Raw genomic sequence first — 19,956 nt, 5'->3', positions numbered from 1 at the left:
TAATTATTTCCCAGGACATTTCCTTGGTTCTGAGTCGTAATCCCATTTCTCCCAGATAAGACCAGGCAAGATGCTCTTCATTGAAAAACCCTTTAAGTCTGAATAGATGTAATCCTATGCCACTGACTGTAATAAACATTTTATTTCCTCTAATTCTATTGCTCGTCTAAATCCGGGAATGGAATTGAAATTGCTTTTCTGAATGGCTACCCAGGCAGGCACAGCGGAACATTACAGAGGCTTGATGCTCTGAGATCAGAGTCAAATGAACAAATTCAGCCACAGGCGTAAACAATGACTGACTGGTCAGGCTTAAGGAGGATTTGCAGGCTCTTTCTTGCCGTTTGCATCAATAATGTTGCGCATCAGTAGGTTAGCTTAGCGTGTAAATAAGAGACCTTTGCTCAGATATTCCACTCACGATATATATACACTCCTGGAACTGGTTTGCCAGCTACTTAAACAAACCGAGTCCAGCAAGTAAAGACTGAAAACATCCTCTCATCATCACTAAAGGGGGTGCCGCAAGGCTCCATTTTAAGCCCAACGCAGTTTTTCATTTACATAAATAATGTAGCCTTATCTGCTGGGAATTCCAAGATCCAGAAAGATCGGAAACCTGATCTCACCCCTACTCCCAAAATGTTCTGTGTCAACGGGTTTGTGACCTGTTACAAATATCATGGCCTCTGGTTGGACACGTCCCTCTCCTTCACCACCTATATCAAGCGCTTACAGTCAAAAGTCAAAGCTATATAGATCTCCGCTATTTGCTCGCAGTGTGCCGCAGAAGCTGACTGTGCACTGCAGCACCCCCTACTGTTCAGTGAGAACAGAAACTGCACAACAATATGCACTTTATCTTTAAAGTCCGCAGTTACCAGAAAACTCTCCAACAAGATTCATTGCTCGTCACTTTTGAGAAAATATGTTGTCAAAAGGGTTTGAAATGTTGCCAGATTCAGTGACAAAGTGGCCAAGTTGGCAACACTACCGCTGTCTTTCCTTCATGTTTTGATAAGGATAAAAAAATTTCACTTCCTGTTGACAAGGGAAGGACATTACATTACGAGCTTGGACTTAGTTTTAAACCGTTTTTGGGGAAAATTCACGACCATAAAATCAGCACCTCTAATAAGAGCGCGAACAACTCTGTCTTAATTCAGGACAAACAAAGTCTGAACTCACCATAATAAACCAACAGTAAGGAGCCTACAGCCATTACAAGGCTAGCCTGGCTAATAGCCGCTTCTGACTTAGTTTTAAACCGTTTTGGGGAAAAATTCACGACCATAACATGTGTCAGCACCTCTAATAAGAGCTCTAACAACTCTGTCTTAATTCAGGACAAGTCTGAACTCACCATAATAAACCAACAGTAAGCAGCCTACAGCCATTAGAAGGTTAGCTAGCTAGCCTGGCTAATAGCTGCTTCCAACTTAGTTTTAAACCATTCTTGGGAAAAATTCACGACCATAAAATGTGTCAGCACCTCTAATAAGAGCGCTAACAACTCTGTCTTAATTCAGGACAAGCAAAGTCTGAACTCACCATAATAAACAAACAGTAAGGATCCTACAGCCTTAGAAGGTTAGCTAGCTGGCCTGGCTAATAGCTGCTTTTAGCCCGAACTCCATAACATCTCGGAAGCTCTGACTTAGTTTTAAACCGTTTTTTTCTAATAAGAGCTAAGAGCGCTAACAACTCTGTCTTAATTCAGGACAAGCGAAGTATGAACTCACCATAATAAACCAACAGCAAGGAGCCTACAGGCATTACAAGGCTAGCTAGCTAGCCTGGCTAATAGCTACTTTTAGCCCGAACTCCATAACATCTCGGAATCTTCAACCACGACAGATGAGAAACAGCATTTGTTATAACAACGAACATTAAACACCGAAAATAGTTGTTAAGGCAAGCTAACAGGCTAATTGACGGACAGTGTTGGCATATGGCGTTACCTAGCAACCGCAACCGCAACAATCAGTGCTAGCATTCTGAATCCTTTTAGTTTGAAGTTATTGTCTGAAAGCACAACAATTTTTACCCTCAAAACGACTGCTCATTCAAGTGAAGCGTTCAAAAGAGCCATCTCTTTTTTTTTTTTTTCTCATGTGTTATAAACGATGAAACAGTTGACCTATATTTCATGTCTGAGGGGCTGGTAGAGTACTTGAACACAACACTCGTACTGCAGAGACGTGTTATTTTTCTCCTACATTTCAAATGAGAAGTGATGTGTTGCAGTGAGATGTGCCCATGTACCCCCCCACAGGGACAGCTTTACTTGTTTAAAAAAAAAAAAAAAAGTGTTAATCAGAATCAGTCTAAAAATAGACTCAGTATTTTTAGCTCACGGTGGCAAATTTAGAAGTGCTGCCAACTCAGGATGGATCATCATTTTTTATAGAGCTCTTACATTATTTAGTATGTATTAAATGTCAACGCAAGGGCAATATACAGTATAATTTACACAAGATGTATCATGTAGCTAAACAGGAATTAATGCTACTTCTGTTAGTCTGATCACATGAAGGTCAAAAGTCAAATTAAAACAGATTTATGGAATACCAACAGCTGCAATTTTCAAACCCGAATGGACGATTAGTCCTATTTATAACCAATAGTGATTGGTTTATGGTTTCATGGTTACAGACGCACTATGAATTAGCAGAAAAATATTAGCCGCATTTGACCGTCACGTTAATCACCAAAGTTGAAGGTCATATTCTCGGACGTTGCAAGCAACAATCTCTTTCTTGCAAAAAAACCTAAACCTTTTTCCACACATATAACTGCCAGATTGCTACAGTATCATTGAACATGTTAAATGATCTGTTCAAGGAAAAGATAAGAAAACTGGGAAAACTGATTTTCATTCATTCATTCATTTTCTACCGCTTATCCTCACGAGGGTCGAGGGGGTGCTGGAGCCTATCCCAGCTGTCTTCAGGCGAGAGGCGGGGTACACCCTGGACTGGTGGCTAGCCAATCACAGGGCACATATAGACAAACAACCATTCACACTCACATTCATACCTATGGACAATTTGGAGTCGCTAATTAACCTAGCATGTTTTTGGAATGTGGGAGGAAACCGGAGTACCCGGAGAAAAAAAAACCCACGCATGGGAGAACATGCGAGGGTGGAATTGAACCCACGTCTCCTACCTGTGAGGCCTGTGCGCTAACCACTTGTACACCGTGCAACCGAGTACTGATTTTGAATTACCAAAAAAAAAAAACAAGACTGATAGGTGAAAGATCAAATCTTTAAAGTATTACCAGTCACAATTTATCCAAGTGGTTAGCGCGCAGACCTCACAGCTAGGAGACCAGTGTTCAATCCCACCCTCGGCCATCTCTGTGTGGAGTTTACATGTTCTCCCCGTGCATGTGTGGGTTTTCTCCGGGTACTCCGGTTTCCTCCCACATTCCAAAAACATGCTAGGTTAATTAGCGACTCCAAATTGTCCATAGGTATGAATGTGAGTGTGAATGGTTGTTTCTCTATATGTGCCCTGTGATTGGCTGGCAACCAGTCCTACCAGTCCCGAAGACAGCTGGGATAGGCTCCAGCACCCTTGCGACCCTCGTGAGGAAAAGCGGTAGAAAATGAATGAATGAATCTATCCAATAATGTAAACAATTTCTGGGTAATTTTACTCCACAAACCAGTGGTTATCAACTGTTTATTTTTTCATTGACCCACAGTTTGAAATGTAGAACCTGATGTAGTACTTATCTATCAGTACTGTGCAACAACAAAACCAAGTGTATTCAATAGTCAAAATACTTATTGTGTATTTTTCCATTTGACACAACCAAACAACTGATTTTTGTAGTTCTCGCAGAACGTGTTTGGCATCTGTCGACCAGTCGACCAGTAACAATCGAGTACTATTCAGTCTATGAAAATACATTCAAGTATCCATGGAACTCTACTCTCAGATGTGGCAACTGCAACAACAAAGTCCTGAACTCCATACTGATATACGTCATTGTGTTGTTTTTTTTTTTTTTTTTGTTTTTTTTTTAGAAGGAACAAGACTGTCAAGTTCAAGCACACCCACAATGTCCTCAACATGACATAGTAATGTCTACTAGGAAGGTATGCAGGAGTGCCCGAGTTTCATTCCGTTCATTGAAGCACGGGCATACAGCCAGGAAAATTATTTTAAAAAAAAACAAAAAAAACGAGTACAAGTCAAGTTAAGAGTTTGAATGAACAAACTGCGCACAAACTCCTAAACCCAAACGTACCTCTCATTGGATTCTGGATCCACAGGATCCCTCCGATAAGATGAGGAGACTGGCCGAGCATTGCCCAAAATCAGTGTCTGGTAAGCTCTAGAAGATCACAGTTTCTTCTCCGAAAGAGTCTTCAGTAGCTATACGGTATTCATTCACAATCACAAGAAGAAGATCCTCATGTTGTACCACCTGCTGCCGGATGAGCCTTGTGAACTGAACCGGTCTTCACAAATATATACACACACACACACACAGTTACATCACAACATGACAAAGCTTTCTGAATTTCAAAACAATGGTCTTGGTGCACTTGTAAGGATTCCGCAAGAGGATGATTGTGCAAAAAAAAAAAAAAAGAAAGAAAATTAGCGCCACTGTAATATAGAAACCATGTCATGTGCTAAGACAACAGCCAAGTGATGCGCAAAGGCGAGACAGGCTCAGTTGCAAGCATCAACCAATCATGACAAGCTTTCACACTTGACTTGTTCTGAGTCTGGGCACGCATCATTTTTATGTTTTATTTTATTTTATTATATTTTTTAAACTATTTCCGTTTTGAGGCAAAAAAAAAATCAAAACACCGCGATCTTACCTTCGACGGCCATAATGTTAGTTACTCCACAGATGCGGGCATCACTCGCTAAAGAGCTGTGAGGAAAACAGCAAAGTCAACCTCTCTCATTGTGTACCTTCTTCGGCTGTGTTATCGTCTCCTTGCTGCGGGAAAAAGAAAGCCAGGGTATACAGCTGCTGCCTCGGTGCATGCTGGGAAATGTAGTCTGCGTGCTAACCACCAGAATAGAGGAGCAGCGACTATATTAAGTCTAAAGAACTACAGTGTATTATAGAAGGCTCGCAATATGTTAGATTTTCGACTTTAAGGGAGAAATTGAGTTAAAACTTTGATATAACTGTGATATAAATTAGAAAATAATGTGATATAAATTATATGAAATTATAGATAAGTATTATTATTATTAGTAGTAGTATTATTAGTATTATTAGTATTAGTATTATTAGTATTATTAGTATCATTAGTTTAATTATTAGTATTATTTGGATTATTTGGATTATTATTAATTGAATTATTATTATTATTAGGAGTATTATTATTATTAAGATTAAGATTAAGATATGCCTTTATTCGTCCCTCAGTGGGGAAATTTGTATATTATGATGATGATTATAAATGTATTTTTTTATTTTATTTGAATTATTTTTAATTTTATTTTATTTAGTTATATAATTTTGTATACAGGTCAGAAGAAAGGGGCTCCTCTCAGATTAAGTGCACAAGCTAATGCTGCTGTTTAGTGCACTTCACTGAGTGCACTCGTCAATAAAATGTTTGCAGAAAAATGTATTATACACCATTACTTTTTACAGCCTGAGTCGTTTTTTTAAATGTAATAAAAAAAAATATTGCTAATTGAATAATAAAATATAATGTCATAATGTCATGTACTTCTGGGTTGCAGTATACCACTTTCCCCTTGAGCTGGAAGGTGCTTATCGCTGCGGCCCTTCCATAGACACGAGTCAAATGCATTTTATGTATTTTTATTCTGTTTTGAATGAATGATTATCAGAAAAAATATAATTTTAATAGGGTATGTGCAGAGAAAATACCACATCTGATCACCACAAGGAACATATTATAATTCATGTTACTAAGCTTCTTCAGTCATTATATTAATAATTCCACACTAACCTTAATGTTATATTATTTTACCTGAATTTAAGATTAACATTTATATTTTTAAATGTCCGATATAAGTCATATGACACTATAGTGCAGTTAAACTGATTGTAGTATCTAATATGACCAGCAGAGGTACTCATTTCCTCAGTGATGTTGCGAAGCCAGTTTCAAAGAAGAAGCAAAGTTTGCACATGCGTAGTACGACTCACATCGCCTCATTTTTAAATAGGCGGACAAGCTGCTGACCGGATGTTGCTGCGTTTTGCCCATGAATGGATTGTGTTTCCGGTATGGACAGGTGAGTTTAAAGATAAAAAATAACGCTAATTCACACTCAAATTCAACCCAAATCGGAACTACAGTCACTTAGCTAGCATGGAAGTTTAATGTGTGATCATTAATATTGTTATTATGAATATTTCTGAGGTTTTTCTGACAAAAACGGCTCAATGAACAGCGGCCCAGTGTGCCGCAAAAGAAGTGAAAGCATTTCTGACTTGACCGCTAATGATGGTTAACTCTGCTTCCTTGCTGGTGGGGTACATGTTGAAGGAATATCCACGGGGCTGTCCTGCTTGTAGAAACCGGCCCAGATTAGTGACAAACACCACTGACTGGATGAAGGAGGTAACTTTTCCAGAAATCTGAATGATGGCTTCACCATCATACAATTCAAAATCCTTGACTCGGCCAGATTGACTCCCGACCACAGGAGACCAGATATGACCATAGCGGAGCTGCAAGCTGATGAGATAAACAGATGGAAACCAACGTGTTAATCATGTGAGAATAAACATATCTATTTAACCCTTAGATGCATAAGTGGGTCAAAAATGACCTGGTCAGGTTGTTTTCTTGAAATATCTTTGTAATTAAATTTTTTTATCATTTCATATTCCAGGTATTCCCCAAAAAACATGTTTTTGATATCAAACCATTCACATTTTTACCTTTTATACATTTTAAGAATTTTTTGTTTTTGTGTTACTACCCCAACCTTCCATAAGTGGGTCAAAAATGACCCGATCAGATTGTTTTCTTGAAATATCTTCGTAATTAATTTTTTTTATCATTTCATATTCCAGGTATTCCTCAAAAAACATGTTTTTGATAAAATGCCGTTCACATTTTTATCTTACCTTTTATACATTTTAAGAAATTTTTGTGTTACTACCCCAACCTTCCATAAGTGGGTCAAAAGTGACCCAGTCAGGTTGTTTTCTTGAAATATCTTTGTAATGAAAATTTTTTATCATTTCATATTCCAGGTATTCCTCAAAAAACATGTTTGATATCAAACCATTCACATTTGTAACTTACATACATTTAAAAAAAAATTAGTTTTTGTGTGACCTGCATGCATTTTCTATGAAATCCAATAGGAACCTTTGATTCTTATCAACTTTGGCTGTCAGGAATAAATTAACTGTAGACCACACAGACTATATCAGAATTGTCACCCATCAGGAAGATTATTTTACACATCAAGTACTAATACAACAATTATTATTATTATCGTCATACAATATTGTGTATGTGTCTTTCATGACTGTTATTATTAGTGTTATCAACAAATTAGCCTACTTTATAACTAGCTGACACTAGCTGGCTAACATTAATATGTATTGTTGGGCATTACTCTTTTGTTTCCTGTTTCCATGCCTTGGATGCTGGATGATCTAAAAAAAAGTGAAAAATTAAGATGTTTCTAACATGAAATCATTATTGTGTGGTTCTAAATATAATACAAAATATCATACAAGTGATTATTCCTAACCAAAATGGCAAAATTGACATAAAAATCCATTGTTTCTAGTATGGGTCGTTTTTGACCCACTTATGGAAGAGTGTAGGGTCCATCTAAGGATTAAAGCACATAGGCTGGATAATCACCCAGAGATGAAGCTGTTGTATCTCTCCCACACTCGTACTGCTGTTATGCGACCCTCTCCTGTGATACCGAACGCCTCACCTCCTCCAGAGCCCACCGGTACGGAAAAGGAGTACTTCTGAGGCTGGACTATCAAGAAAATGAATGAATTGATGACATCATTTGTGAAATACCGAATAAAAAAACAGGACTTACCATCAGAAAAGATGCTTAATAGGAGTAGAGTGACAACCGCAATATTATTATGCATTCTGTTAAAACAAAAAAACAAAAAAAAAACATCAACTAATATTGTTTTGGATAATATCAATTATGAGATATGCATCGATTTTTACCTTCCTTATTGGATCACAACACAACTGAAAGATACCAAGCAAAGAATCAGCATAAATAATTTATATAGTCTCTAATTCAATATACTAGCTTAAAATGAGTATCAAAAACAAAGCACATACCACTTTAACGTGTGCATCGGCGCTCAGGCTGGAAGATCAGTGAGTCTCCAACTCCTTAGCTTGGTTTTGGTTGAAGTCGAGCAGGTTCTGAATACCTCCCACGCATGCCTGAGTCTATTGTTCGATAGCGATAACGACGCGGTCAAGGAAATACAATAAATAGCTCAGTTGACTGCTGCTGTACCATCACGGGCACACCCATTAGCTCCTGCTAAGATACTATGATAATAGTGGGTTACAACAAATGACGTCAATATGTCACAACCGTACTGAATCTAGTGGAGAAACAAAACAGAAACATTTAGGGATCCTGGGATTTATGAACTGAAATGAATTAATTTCTTCCGTTTCTGGGTAGCAGTCTCAGTATGCAAGCCCAGACTTCCTGGTCTCTGACAACCTCTTCCAGTTTACAGAAGGGACATTAGCCACGTTTACATGAGGAGTTTTTCTCGTTCTGAATGGAACCTTTCCGAAAGCAATGGTATACATGGAAAGGAATATTCCAATGGCGTGTCTACATGCGCCGCTATAATCAACCAGAATAGTCAATGGGGCATGCGCAGTAAAGCGTAAACACCAACATCACGTGATACCGACTTCCTCCAGTTTTTCTTTCACTTGTTGGAATAACTCAGAGTTAACTCGAGTTTTTTGTTCATCCAGTCTTGAAATTTAGTTTGAATCAAAAACAAACTTTCCGCAGCAGTCCAGTGCCGATTGCTCGCCTCCATTTTTTCGAAATCGAAGAATGTTTCGAGCTGCGTGTTACGTCATATCTCAGCATTCGCTGAAAGAACGGGAACCCGGGAACAGGAAAAGATAAAGTTCAATCTTGCTAATATTTTAATAATTAAGCTCGGCACATGTTTTATATAGATATGTATTTTCTTTTTTTAATAAAACTGGACTTGTGAATGGCGTATAGAAGGGTTTAGATTCTGTTCCACAGATGGCGCTAATGCACACAAAAGCTGCTTGCCAACTGCCAATAAACAACAGAAGAAGAAAAACACCACGAAGAAGAACGCAGTCTGACAACTTTCCGATTGAGCGGGTACAAGATACCTCAATCGGATTGGGGAAAGGAATATTCCAACCCTGGGAATCCGATTATATATTCATTCGGATTGGCACTTTTCTTTCGGAATGAGGTGTATACAAAGGTTACATTCTTTCCGTTTGAGCAAATAACCCGAATGGAATTGGAATATTTGGGTCCATGTATACGTGGCTACTGAGGCATTCGTAGTCCCACCGTAGTGTCCTCGGTCTGCTCTGGGGCCTCCGCCGGCCTCACCATGAGGGAGGGATCCAAACTAGTTCTTGACATGGCCAAACAGAGCATCAACTTGTTTGGGACTCAGACTGTGGGATGTATGGGTACTAGTTCCTTTAAAGTTAGGACAATACAGACAGATTCCAGTCAGGGAATCACTTAATCATTGTGTATAACTCTGTGTCTATCCACTTTCTATTCACTTTCTCACTTTATAAGGAGAAATATGATCTCAGGGAAGAAGTACATTTGAAACACTTATGCTAGGACTACGTTAAAAAGCCATAGCATTTCAGTATGTGGAATCAAACTATGGAATGGATTGAGTAAGGACCTCAAACAATGCACAACGATGAGCCAATTCAAGAAACAATACAAGCAGTTGATGTTTGCTAAATACAAGGATGAAGAGTCTTGAACCAGTCATGATGTGCTATATATATCACTATATTGACACTTACTATGGTACCCATTACCTATACTTGGGTATGAGGTGCGTTATTAAAAAAAAAAACAAAAAAAAAACCTTAAACTGTATTCTGGAAAGCAGGAAGTGAGCAAATGTAACAGTTACTGATTGTAAAAGTACCAGATGGAGGGGTAGGATTTAATAAGCTTTGCTTCTTCCTACTCCTTTTGGACATGTGGAACTGTGAACTGATCATGTGATGCATTCAATTGTAATCTGATGCATGTTCAAATGAAATTGAACCATTACCATTACTTTCTTCCTGTCAGGATGTCGTGTTCAAGCTCACTGTGTAACTTAGAGTGTTAAAATAGACTTTCAGACTGTCTAAGAAAAGTTGCTAATTGTAGCATTGCAGTCACTGATTGCATCTGTTTATGTACCTTTAAAATATTCTAGCAATTGATTCAGAGTCGGCTATCAATCTTGCAGTCAAATTATACAAAAATGTCATATAATCACGATTGTACGATTTTGACTAAATGGCAAAACTGAACACACATAATATTTAATTTGGATTATTTCATATTCGACTGTGTCGGTCTTCAGATTTTCCCCCCATGCACAATTTGTCAGTTGCATTTTTTCCAATATCCAAAAAAAAAAAAAAAGGCACACACTTTTTTTAAAATCATCTTTATTACAGTATGTACTTAGCACTTTTATCACTTGCGTACAATCTTGGATTTGTCAGTCAGTGTTTATTTAATGCCTGATCGTGTCAAAGCACTGTACGAACAATGTATTATTCCAAAAATTAAAATTTAGGCAGGATACAAAACTGTTAAAGATCAACAGCATGCAGAAAAAGCTACCATTTTAGATGACAAATTATAAATGTTTATTAGTTACATTGTGAGGGACAGCAACAACACCCCAGTGGGCTGCAACGGAGGTGATGGCCCCTTGGAAGCTGCCACTTAGAAAGCGCAGCTCGGCGCCCTTGTTGGTGGGGTACATGTTGAAGGAATGACCCTGAGGCTGGCCGGCATAAAGAGAGCGACCCATGTTGGTAGTGAACACTATCCACTGCACATAATGTGCATATTTTCCAGAAATCTGCACAATGAACTCGCCATCAAACAGCGTTATCTCTTGTGCTTGGCCGTGACGGTACCCGGAAACATTGGACCAGATGTAGCCGTAGCGAAACTGGAAGCTGATGGAGATAAAAATGAAAAATGTGAAAAGATTGGCATTTAATGTGCTCTTATTTGATGCAGAAAGTGAGGAAAATTTAAATACGTATAGTAACCAAGCACGGTGCAACCCGACTTAACTTCACTACTTAAGTATACTTCAAAGTGTCAGGCACATTTCAATGCAACCAGAAACCACAATTTAATGTAACTGTTTTTTTTTAGAGTGTCAGGCACATTTCAATGCAACCAGAAACCACAATTTAATGTAACAAGTTTTTTTTTAGAGTGTCAGGCACATTTCAATGCAACCAGAAACCACAATTTAATGCAACGTTTTGTTTTTTTTTTGAGTGTCAGGCACATTTCAATGCAACCAGTAAGCACAATTTAATGTAACGTTTTTTGTTTTTTTTAGAGTGTCAGGCACATTTCAATGCAACCAGAAACCACAATTTAATGTAACAGGTTTTTTTCACAGTGTCAGGCACATTTCAATGCAACCAGAAACCACAATTTAATGTAACAGGTTTTTTTTTTTTAGAGTGTCAGGCACATTTCAATGCAACCAGAAACCACAATTTAATGTAATGGGTTTTTTTTAGAGTGTCAGGCACATTTCAATGCAACCAGAAACCACAATTTAATGTAACGAGTTTTTTTAGAGTGTCAGGCACATTTCAATGCAACCAGAAACCACAATTTAATGTAACAAGTTTTTTTTTTTAGAGTGTCAGGCACATTTCAATGCAACCAGAAACCACAATTTAATGTAACAGTATTTTTTTTAGAGTGTCAGGCACAATTCACTGCAACCAGAAACCACAATTTAATGTATTTTTTTTAATGTGATAAATATACAACATAAGGTGGCCAGAAATATTTCAGTATTGAAAAAAAGCTAAATTTGTTCTCAATCAGAAATCACTCCACACTCTTTATTGCTCTCTGGTTCTACCATATCTTACTTATTGTGTGTAAATATGGGGTAATAACTATAAAAGCAATCTTCACTCGCTAAATGTACTGCAAAAAAAGGTCAGTAAGGATAATTCATAATGCCGCCTACAGAGAACATACTAACTCCTTATTTCTAAAATCACAAATACTTCAACTTGCTGATATAGTTCATCTTCAAACAGCTAAAATAATGCATAAGGCTAAAAATAACCAATTAGCTAAAAATGTCATCCAATACTTCTCTACAAGAGAGGAGAAATATGATCTCAGGGAAGAACTACATTTGAAACACTTATATGCTAGGACTACGTTAAAAAGCCATAGCATTTCAGTATGTGGAATCAAACTATGGAATGGATTGAGTAAGGAGCTCAAACAATGCACAACGATGAGCCAATTCAAGAAACAATACAAGCAGTTGATGTTTGCTAAATACAAGGATGAAGAGTCTTGAACCAGTCATGATGTGCTATATATATCACTATTTTGACACTTACTATGGTACACATTATGGCATTGGATGCTCATATCACCTTGTACTTCGGTATGAGGTACATTATTAAAAAAAAAAAAAACAAAAAAAACCTTAAACTGTATTATGTAAAGCAGGAAGTGAACAAATGTAACATTTACTGATTATAAAAGTACCAGAAATTAAAATTAAAATTAAAATTAAAATTTTAATTAGGATAAAAATAAAAAAAATTAAACTCAAATTTTTAAAAACTTAATTTATATTAGGAAAGCAGGAAGTGAACAAATGTAACAGTTACTGATTGTAAAAGTACCAGATGGAGGGGTAGGATTTAATAAGCTTTGCTTCTTCCTACTCCTTTTTGGACATGTGGAACTGTGAACTGATTATGTGATGCATTCAATTGTAATCTGATGCATGTTCAAATGAAATAAAAGCATGTGAGCATCTCACCCATAGATGTAGTTACTGTAGGCCTCCCACACTCGAACAGCAGTAATCCTCCCACTGCCTGTGAGGGCGTAGGAGCGACCACTCCCTGAACCCACCGGAGGGGAGAATGAGTAGGTATCGGTCCCAGATTGGTCTGTAAATGCATGGTAAACAAAAACCGTTTGTTATTAAACATTTGGCACACAAACGAAAAAAAAACAGTCTCAGTCTTCGGTAAAACACAAAACTTACAGCCAGCCCAGGAAGAAACTGGGAGAATAGCAAGCAAAGCAAAAAGCAACATTCTGTGAAAAGAAAAAAAGACTTTATCAAAAATCATATCAAGATGTACAAAAGCCTTTCTTACCTGGTGCTTGTTTGGGAAGTCAATCTATTTTTAGCAGCGGACCTGAGTAATAATTAGAATATTTAAATCCAGTATTGCATAATAAATAAATAAAAGAAATATCTTAATACTCACAGATTTAGTGTGCGTTCCGGTTTAAACAGTGATCCTGTTTAAGTTCAACGTCCCTTTTTATCACAGCTTCATAATCAGGCATTTGTTATGTTTGTGCTTCCTTCAAGTGGCTGCCGAGTGTTGGAGGTGTTACTTACGGTTCGAGGAAGGTGTGTCAGGTATGTATTGATACTCATCACTTTATCCACTTCACATGCCAAAAGTGTCTCTCTTTGATGCATTATTTTCATCACATTAAGCACGTTTTACTTCTATACTCTATCAGTATTTTTCACCCGAAAACCTAATATGATCCCTGACTGCTTACTGTCTGAATACACTGACTTGGACATGGCGCCTGCCATTTCCTGTTTGTCAGCATGTTGCTAATAATTTTGTTGACGTATTTATTATACACTGTGTAATTGCTTTAATGGAAGTAAATTGGATGATACAATACATAGAAATGTTATGCGGTGAGGCGCCGTAGTTGTCTCCTCAATTGTGAAGGAGCGGGGGCATGCAAGGTACCTTCCATAGATAGGAAAAGCCAGCGTTTTGTTTTTTTTTTGTTGTTGTTTGACAGCAGCATCAGCTAATATATGTTAATATGCAATATACTTTCATGCTCTGTTGAATGATTTCTAAAAAAAATATACTGTGTATAAAATATTGTATAATATTGTACTTCGGTACGAGGTGCATTATTAAAAAAAAACCCAAAAACTTAAACTGTATTATGGAAAGCAGGAAGTGAACAAATGTAACAGTTACTGCTTGTATTAAAATTAAAATTAAAATTAAAATTAAAATTAAAATTAAAATTAAAATTAAAATTAAAATTAAAATTAAAATTAAAATTAAAATTAAAATTAAAATTAAAATTAAAATTAAAATTAAAATTAAAATTAAAATTAAAATATTAGGATAACAAATTAAAATTAAAATATTAGGATAACAAATTAGAATTAAAATATTAGGATAACAAATTAGAATTAAAATTAAAATATATTAGGATAAAAAATTACAATTAAAAAAACTTAAATTATTTTAGGATAAAAAATTAAAATAAAATAAAAAACTTAAACTATATTTGGAAAGCAGGAAGTGAACAAATGTAACAGTTACTGATTGTAAAAGTACCACATGGAGGGGTAGGATTTAATAAGCTTTGCTTCTTCCTACTCCTTTTTGGACATGTGGAACTGTGAACTGATTATGTGATGCATTCAATTGTAATCTGATGCATGTTCAAAAAAAAATAAAACCATTACCAAATTTCTACATGGACAGTGGAGCATGACTACAGCATTGGTGGTCCTTGAACGCACCATAGTTGCAGTGAAAAGTAACGCAAAAGTGAAACATGTTTTATTGTGAGGGTTTTGGAGCTGAATCTCATAATAATTCATAATAATAATAATAATAATACAGTAGCTTCAACAGACACTTTTATTGCAAATGTTTATATTTTTATTAGTGTAGGTGGTCCCGGATGTAACCCAAAAAGCCAAAAGTGTGGATGTACTGTAATGGCTAACTTACCTGGTAGAGAGTAACATAAAAAGTGAAAAGAATATGTAGTTGTTGACATTTTATTGCATGACTGTTGATAATTATCAATAGGAAATGTCTATTTTTATTTTTGTGTTGATAGCAAAGACGTGGTGGAAATTCCTTTGTCAGTTTCCCATCAATGCAAGCATTCTTCTTCCTGGCAATTAACTTGTCAAACCTGAATTTCCTTTTTTTTTCTGACTGGAAAAAATGTGATGGGCAAACGGCAGCACAAGTGACATTGATGCTGATGTGCCCAGATGATTGGAGAATACATTAGTAGTTAGTAGTACAAATGTACTTTCAGTCAATATGTTCAGTTCTTTTCACTGATTGGCGAAAACAAAAAAAAGACGAATTTTTTTTAATGAAAGATAGACACTTGTTAAAAAAAACAGCATGTAAGGACAAGCGATGCTTTTACTACCACAGTATGTAGGATATACTGCATATTTTTGCATATTTTTGTATCGATCTAATACCAAGTGTAGAGCCAGTATGGCCAATATTGAAAGCGACCCTGATACGTGGACATTATTAGTATCAACACATTGAAAAATGTTACAAAATACAAACACAATGTAAGACATTGATATTAAAATATTAATATTCATAGTGTACAATAAAAAACATAAAAAATATTGTCTCTCAAATCCTTTCAATCATTCAATAATCTTTAACATTTGCCAAGTAAAAGTTTAATAATATTGCAATCAGCAATTGTGGCTCTGTATTTACTTGGTATTCATTCATGAGGATGCTGGGGTTCTCATTGGGAGTGACCAGGATGGATAGGATCAGGAAGGAGTACATCAGAGGGACATTACATGTTAGAGGCCTTGGAGATAAAGTCGGAGAGACCAGACTGAGATGGTTGGGACATGTCCAGAGGGGAGATAGTGAAATATATTGTGAGAAAGATGCTGAGGTTCTCATTGGGAGTGACCAGGATGGATAGGATCAGTAACAAGTTCATCAGAGGGACATTACATGTTAGAGGCTTTGGAGATAAAGTCAGAGAGGCCAGACTGAGATGGTTGGGAAATGTTAGAGATGAGGATGCTGAGGTTCTCATTGGGAGTGACCAGGATGGATAGGATCATAGGGACATTACATGTTAGAGGCCTTGGAGATAAAGTCAGAGAGGCCAGACTGAGATGGTTGGGACATGTCAGAGATGAGGATGCTGAGGTTCTCATTGGGAGTGACCAGGATGGATAGGATCATAGGGACATTACATGTTAGAGGCCATGGAGATAAAGTCAGAGAGGCCAGACTGAGATGGTTGGGACATGTCAGAGATGAGAATGCTGAGGTTCTCATTGGGAGTGACCAGGATGGATAGGATCATAGGGACATTACATGTTAGAGGCCATGGAGATAAAGTCAGAGAGGCCAGACTGAGATGGTTGGGACATGTCCAGAGGAGAGATAGTGAATATATTGGAGTAGAAATTTATGATGACTAAGGACAGTGACAATTTTCATTTTTGTAAAAACAAAAATATGACCAAACTTTTTACAAGTAGATTAATTCATAAAAAAAATGTATTGCTTTAAAATGTTATTATACGAGTAGAGTAATGATTACTCCATCATCCTGTCCCTGCCATAGCATCTCCCCTTCAAAGTGGACCTTCCCATGTTTCCGGGCTCTCATCAGAATCCCCACCACCTTATCAGAGATTCGAACATATCTCTCAAACAATTCTCCGAATGTAATTCTGGTCTTTCCATCTGGGTCCGGATCAGCCATAGTCCTGATGACGTAACACATATCGGCAATCTCTTGATGGATGTGTTGCTCAGCACGTTTTGCTCTCTCTGCCGTTTTAGTCCCTTCTTTAGGGCGTCCGTATCCATCTTGACCCTTTTGAAGGCGGAGTGACATAGAGTACTCATAGTCAAAGTATTCACTGAAGGGGTTTAGTTTCTGGTTATCCGTGTGTTCCGAGGCCCAGTTCTGCCAGCGGTTCTTGAGATTCCCAACAGAGCTGTATTTCTTTGAGAGAGCGCTGATCTTATTGGCGTCAACAGCTTCCTTTCCGGACCTGATGTAGGATTACAAGACAAGCAAATAAAAGTTTATGTAAGACCGCAATATGTTCTGAAGCAGGTTTTTCTCATTTATACTTTGTGTTAAGTGTTAAAGCAGACCCGAAGTGTACAGATTGTCTGTCAACAAAACCGGGCGATCAAGTCTCCTCGGGAGTATCAAATTATGGTAGATACTTTTAGTATTTTGAGTACTTGAATTTGATGTCTCGTCTTCATTGCTGTAGTAATCCCTTGACTTACTTTTACTTCAGTGCCTTTGAAGTACACGTACCAACTCAATGCATATCTTATAGGCATGCACGATTTGGGGTTCTGGTGCCTCTTTAGACTTAGAAGTACTAAATTTTTGTTTTTTGTTTAAAGTTTTGGTTTACATCAGGGGTCTCAAACATGCGGCCCACGGGCCAAATGTGGCCCGCAGGACACTAGTTTGAGGCCCCCGCCTTGATATGAAAGTTTAATGTTTGATATGGATGCTGTATGGTATCATGTACCCAGAAAAAAATTATTACGTTTTGATTAATGTTCATGTTAAAGGTTAAATAACTAGTTAATAGTTAACCTCCCTATCCGTGTGGAAGTGGTAAGTTTTTGGCTATTTAAGTTTAAAGGAAATAACTTGGAGGCTACCGTTTAGGTCGCTAGCTCTCTAGTTTGCGAGTTAGCATGTGTCTCAAGACCCTGCAGTTGCGCAATATGTTGTAAATTTAAAAAAAAGTATAAATGTGACTATAGTTGTGTTTTGTCATGTCTACAGGGCTCTAATAATGCTTTGATAATTTTAATCTGAAAAAAAATAATTTGTCTAGCCACCAACTATATGTGGTTTCTTAAGTTTTTATTATTTGCCGTTTTATTATTATTATGATTATATTTATTCATTACTGATTGATTTTCTTTATTCTTGATTTGTTTATTTATTTTTCATCTTATTTTGTGTAGAAAAATAAAAATTAAGATATTTGAGAACAGTGGAATGTTTTATCAGAGCTTTTCCTGTAGAAAATCGAAACCAAAGCATAGTTTATTCATTTTTCTGTTTTTAATAAATTCGTTTTTTGGGGTTTTTTTTTTTTGTAAAACTTGATGCGGCCCAGTCTCGCCCAGACCCTAGCTCCAGTGGCCCCCAAGTAAATTGATATTGAGACCCCTGGTCTACATCATGTCACAACCCAAGGGGGACCCAAGCCAGTCCCAAAGTTCCTGCGACTGCCCCAAAAAGCTATGATCTGCTACTCACATTAAGACTTGGGATCTCTTGATTGTAATTGATGGTTCTCCATCACAGATCGAGTTAATCGAAGATGTTCCATAGCTGTCCTCAATGTTTAAAGTCTCGGTTTCTAATCTAGAATCTCCATTTTTCTTTGGATTTCCATCACCAACAATCTGTTGATCTTCCGGATTGTCTTCCTTTCGAAGATTCTGTTCATTTTCTATGGTTTTCCAGCTTTGGGTCAGTGATGAAACCATGTTAGAACATTTTCTGCGACGTGTTGGAGAGATTTTTGTCTTCAGGAATCTGTCAATATCCTCACTTGATGGCAGAGCCTCTTTTTCAATTTTCTTTGTCAGGAACTTGATTCCAACACTTCTGTCCTGTGGCTTGCTGGTCACGGTCTTCAGTACCAACTTTGTTTTGATCAAGGATGGAATCAGTGGTATGTCAGATTTGATGCCATGTTCAGCCTCGGTTCCATCTTGGTCCAAGCTCACAGTGTCTATGTGAGTCTGAGAATCTTCTGTCTTCTGTCTGGGAATGGACTTTTTCGGAATCTTTTCGGGTTCCTGTGCTGAATCCAACCATGATGGAGACCATCCACTCGGTTCTGCAGCTTGCTTTTTCTCATTCTCCGAAACCCAATGCTGCCAGCTATTTGCCAGGCTACAAACCGTGTTTAGACTGCGAAGCTTCTTGATATTCTTATCGGTCGACGCTTTCCTTTGAGGTTTTAGGCCAGTTTCTTGGTCAGACATCATGGAAACCTGTTCCAAATTCCAAAAAAACGAAACGAAATAATAATATTCTGTTTCTCCCCAACCTCTTTGCTGCCTCTAACGCTGTTGCGGAGACAGCTCTGAAAGTATTCAAGGGTTCTGGTTCTGGTCACCTTTCACTGACACTGCTCACCCCTACAGAGTCATGTTTCATCGCACTTTGTGGAGCATCTAAGTAGGGATAAACATATAAATGGCACACCGACTCATTGATATTTCTAGTTGCGTTTGAGAAAATGCATGGGAAGATAAGTCGGTGGAAACCAAAGATAAAATAAAGTAAAAAAAACGGCAAAGAAACACAACATAGAGGCGACTCCGGTCTTGAAAAAGAAAGTGAAATATGTAGAAGACAATTGCAATGCAACAGAGATCCAAAATCATTGCAGAACTTCGAACTAGCATGGTTGTTTGATTTGTAAAACTAAAAAAAACAGATACCATTTTTAACGAAAACTAGACTGTGTTGATTTCTGATGCGTACTGGAGCTTATAAATAGATTGGCACAGGCGAATTGCGCACGGTTGCAGCTGTTGTCAGTCCGTCACGGAGGATGGGAATGACTCATCGGGCATCAAGCCAGCAGACGCGGTGAAATTTGTCTGTACGTATTGTTAGCCCACACAGCTACACGGATATGACAAAATAGAACTAGTAATTACCAATAATAATAATTGTTTTCCTTCTTTCCACAATTGTCATTCCATTCTGGTAATGTCATTGGAAAAAAAAAAAAAAAAGCAGTGTGCGTTTTTGTTTTATTTCGTAAACCTCACCAACAATATTCATTCAAATGTGTTGAGATAAGAAATAAAAAAAAAAA

The 19,956-nt window shown here is 37.3% G+C and overlaps 4 protein-coding genes across 11 annotated transcripts in view; all 4 read right to left on the bottom strand.

Annotated features, from left to right (window-relative positions):
* samd12 (sterile alpha motif domain containing 12) overlaps window positions 1-5,014 on the bottom strand; it is a 110,340-nt gene extending 105,326 nt beyond the window's left edge. For 3 of the 7 annotated variants that reach the window (XR_009119404.1, XR_009119405.1, XM_058047663.1), the window contains exon 1: window positions 4,264-4,739. Coding sequence is in view for 5 of the 7 variants with exons in the window: in XM_058047663.1 (XP_057903646.1) it covers window positions 4,264-4,324 (61 nt within the window). In the remaining 2 variants the exon portion in view is untranslated. Of the gene's footprint in view, window positions 1-4,263; window positions 4,742-4,849 lie in introns of those variants that run through there. The other 4 variants (XM_058047659.1, XM_058047660.1, XM_058047662.1 and 1 more) reach the window with 3 other exon arrangements.
* Window positions 5,015-5,803: 789 nt separating this feature from the next.
* LOC131102163 (zymogen granule membrane protein 16-like) lies at window positions 5,804-8,413 on the bottom strand. Its single transcript, XM_058047667.1, has 5 exons — window positions 8,306-8,413; window positions 8,186-8,209; window positions 8,046-8,101; window positions 7,853-7,979; window positions 5,804-6,703 (listed from the first exon to the last, which is right to left on the bottom strand). The coding sequence occupies exons 3-5, from the start codon at window positions 8,098-8,100 to the stop codon at window positions 6,406-6,408; spliced, it is 480 nt and encodes a 159-aa protein (XP_057903650.1). The 5' UTR covers window position 8,101; window positions 8,186-8,209; window positions 8,306-8,413; the 3' UTR covers window positions 5,804-6,405.
* Window positions 8,414-10,691: 2,278 nt separating this feature from the next.
* LOC131102161 (zymogen granule membrane protein 16-like) lies at window positions 10,692-13,642 on the bottom strand. 2 transcript variants are annotated; one of them, XM_058047666.1, is made up of 5 exons: window positions 13,541-13,642; window positions 13,427-13,468; window positions 13,312-13,364; window positions 13,081-13,213; window positions 10,692-11,212 (listed from the first exon to the last, which is right to left on the bottom strand). In XM_058047666.1, the coding sequence occupies exons 3-5, from the start codon at window positions 13,361-13,363 to the stop codon at window positions 10,885-10,887; spliced, it is 513 nt and encodes a 170-aa protein (XP_057903649.1). In that variant the 5' UTR covers window position 13,364; window positions 13,427-13,468; window positions 13,541-13,642; the 3' UTR covers window positions 10,692-10,884. The 2 variants fall into 2 exon arrangements, with proteins under 2 accessions (XP_057903649.1, XP_057903648.1); XM_058047665.1 differs by lacking the exon at window positions 13,541-13,642 and having other exon boundaries at window positions 13,312-13,468.
* Window positions 13,643-16,523: 2,881 nt separating this feature from the next.
* abrab (actin binding Rho activating protein b) lies at window positions 16,524-19,114 on the bottom strand. The gene is made up of 2 exons (XM_058047656.1): window positions 18,375-19,114; window positions 16,524-17,127 (listed from the first exon to the last, which is right to left on the bottom strand). Exons 1-2 carry the CDS (start codon window positions 19,112-19,114, stop codon window positions 16,644-16,646), a joined length of 1,224 nt encoding a protein of 407 aa, XP_057903639.1. The 3' UTR covers window positions 16,524-16,643.
* Between the last annotated feature and the right edge of the window lie 842 nt (window positions 19,115-19,956).

The sequence above is a fragment of the Doryrhamphus excisus genome, chromosome 14 (assembly GCF_030265055.1).
Source record: "Doryrhamphus excisus isolate RoL2022-K1 chromosome 14, RoL_Dexc_1.0, whole genome shotgun sequence".
Classification (NCBI taxonomy): Eukaryota; Metazoa; Chordata; class Actinopteri; order Syngnathiformes; family Syngnathidae; genus Doryrhamphus; species Doryrhamphus excisus.
The sequence above is the reverse complement of the archived record's forward strand: the minus strand, read 5'-3'. Positions and strand labels throughout refer to the sequence as shown.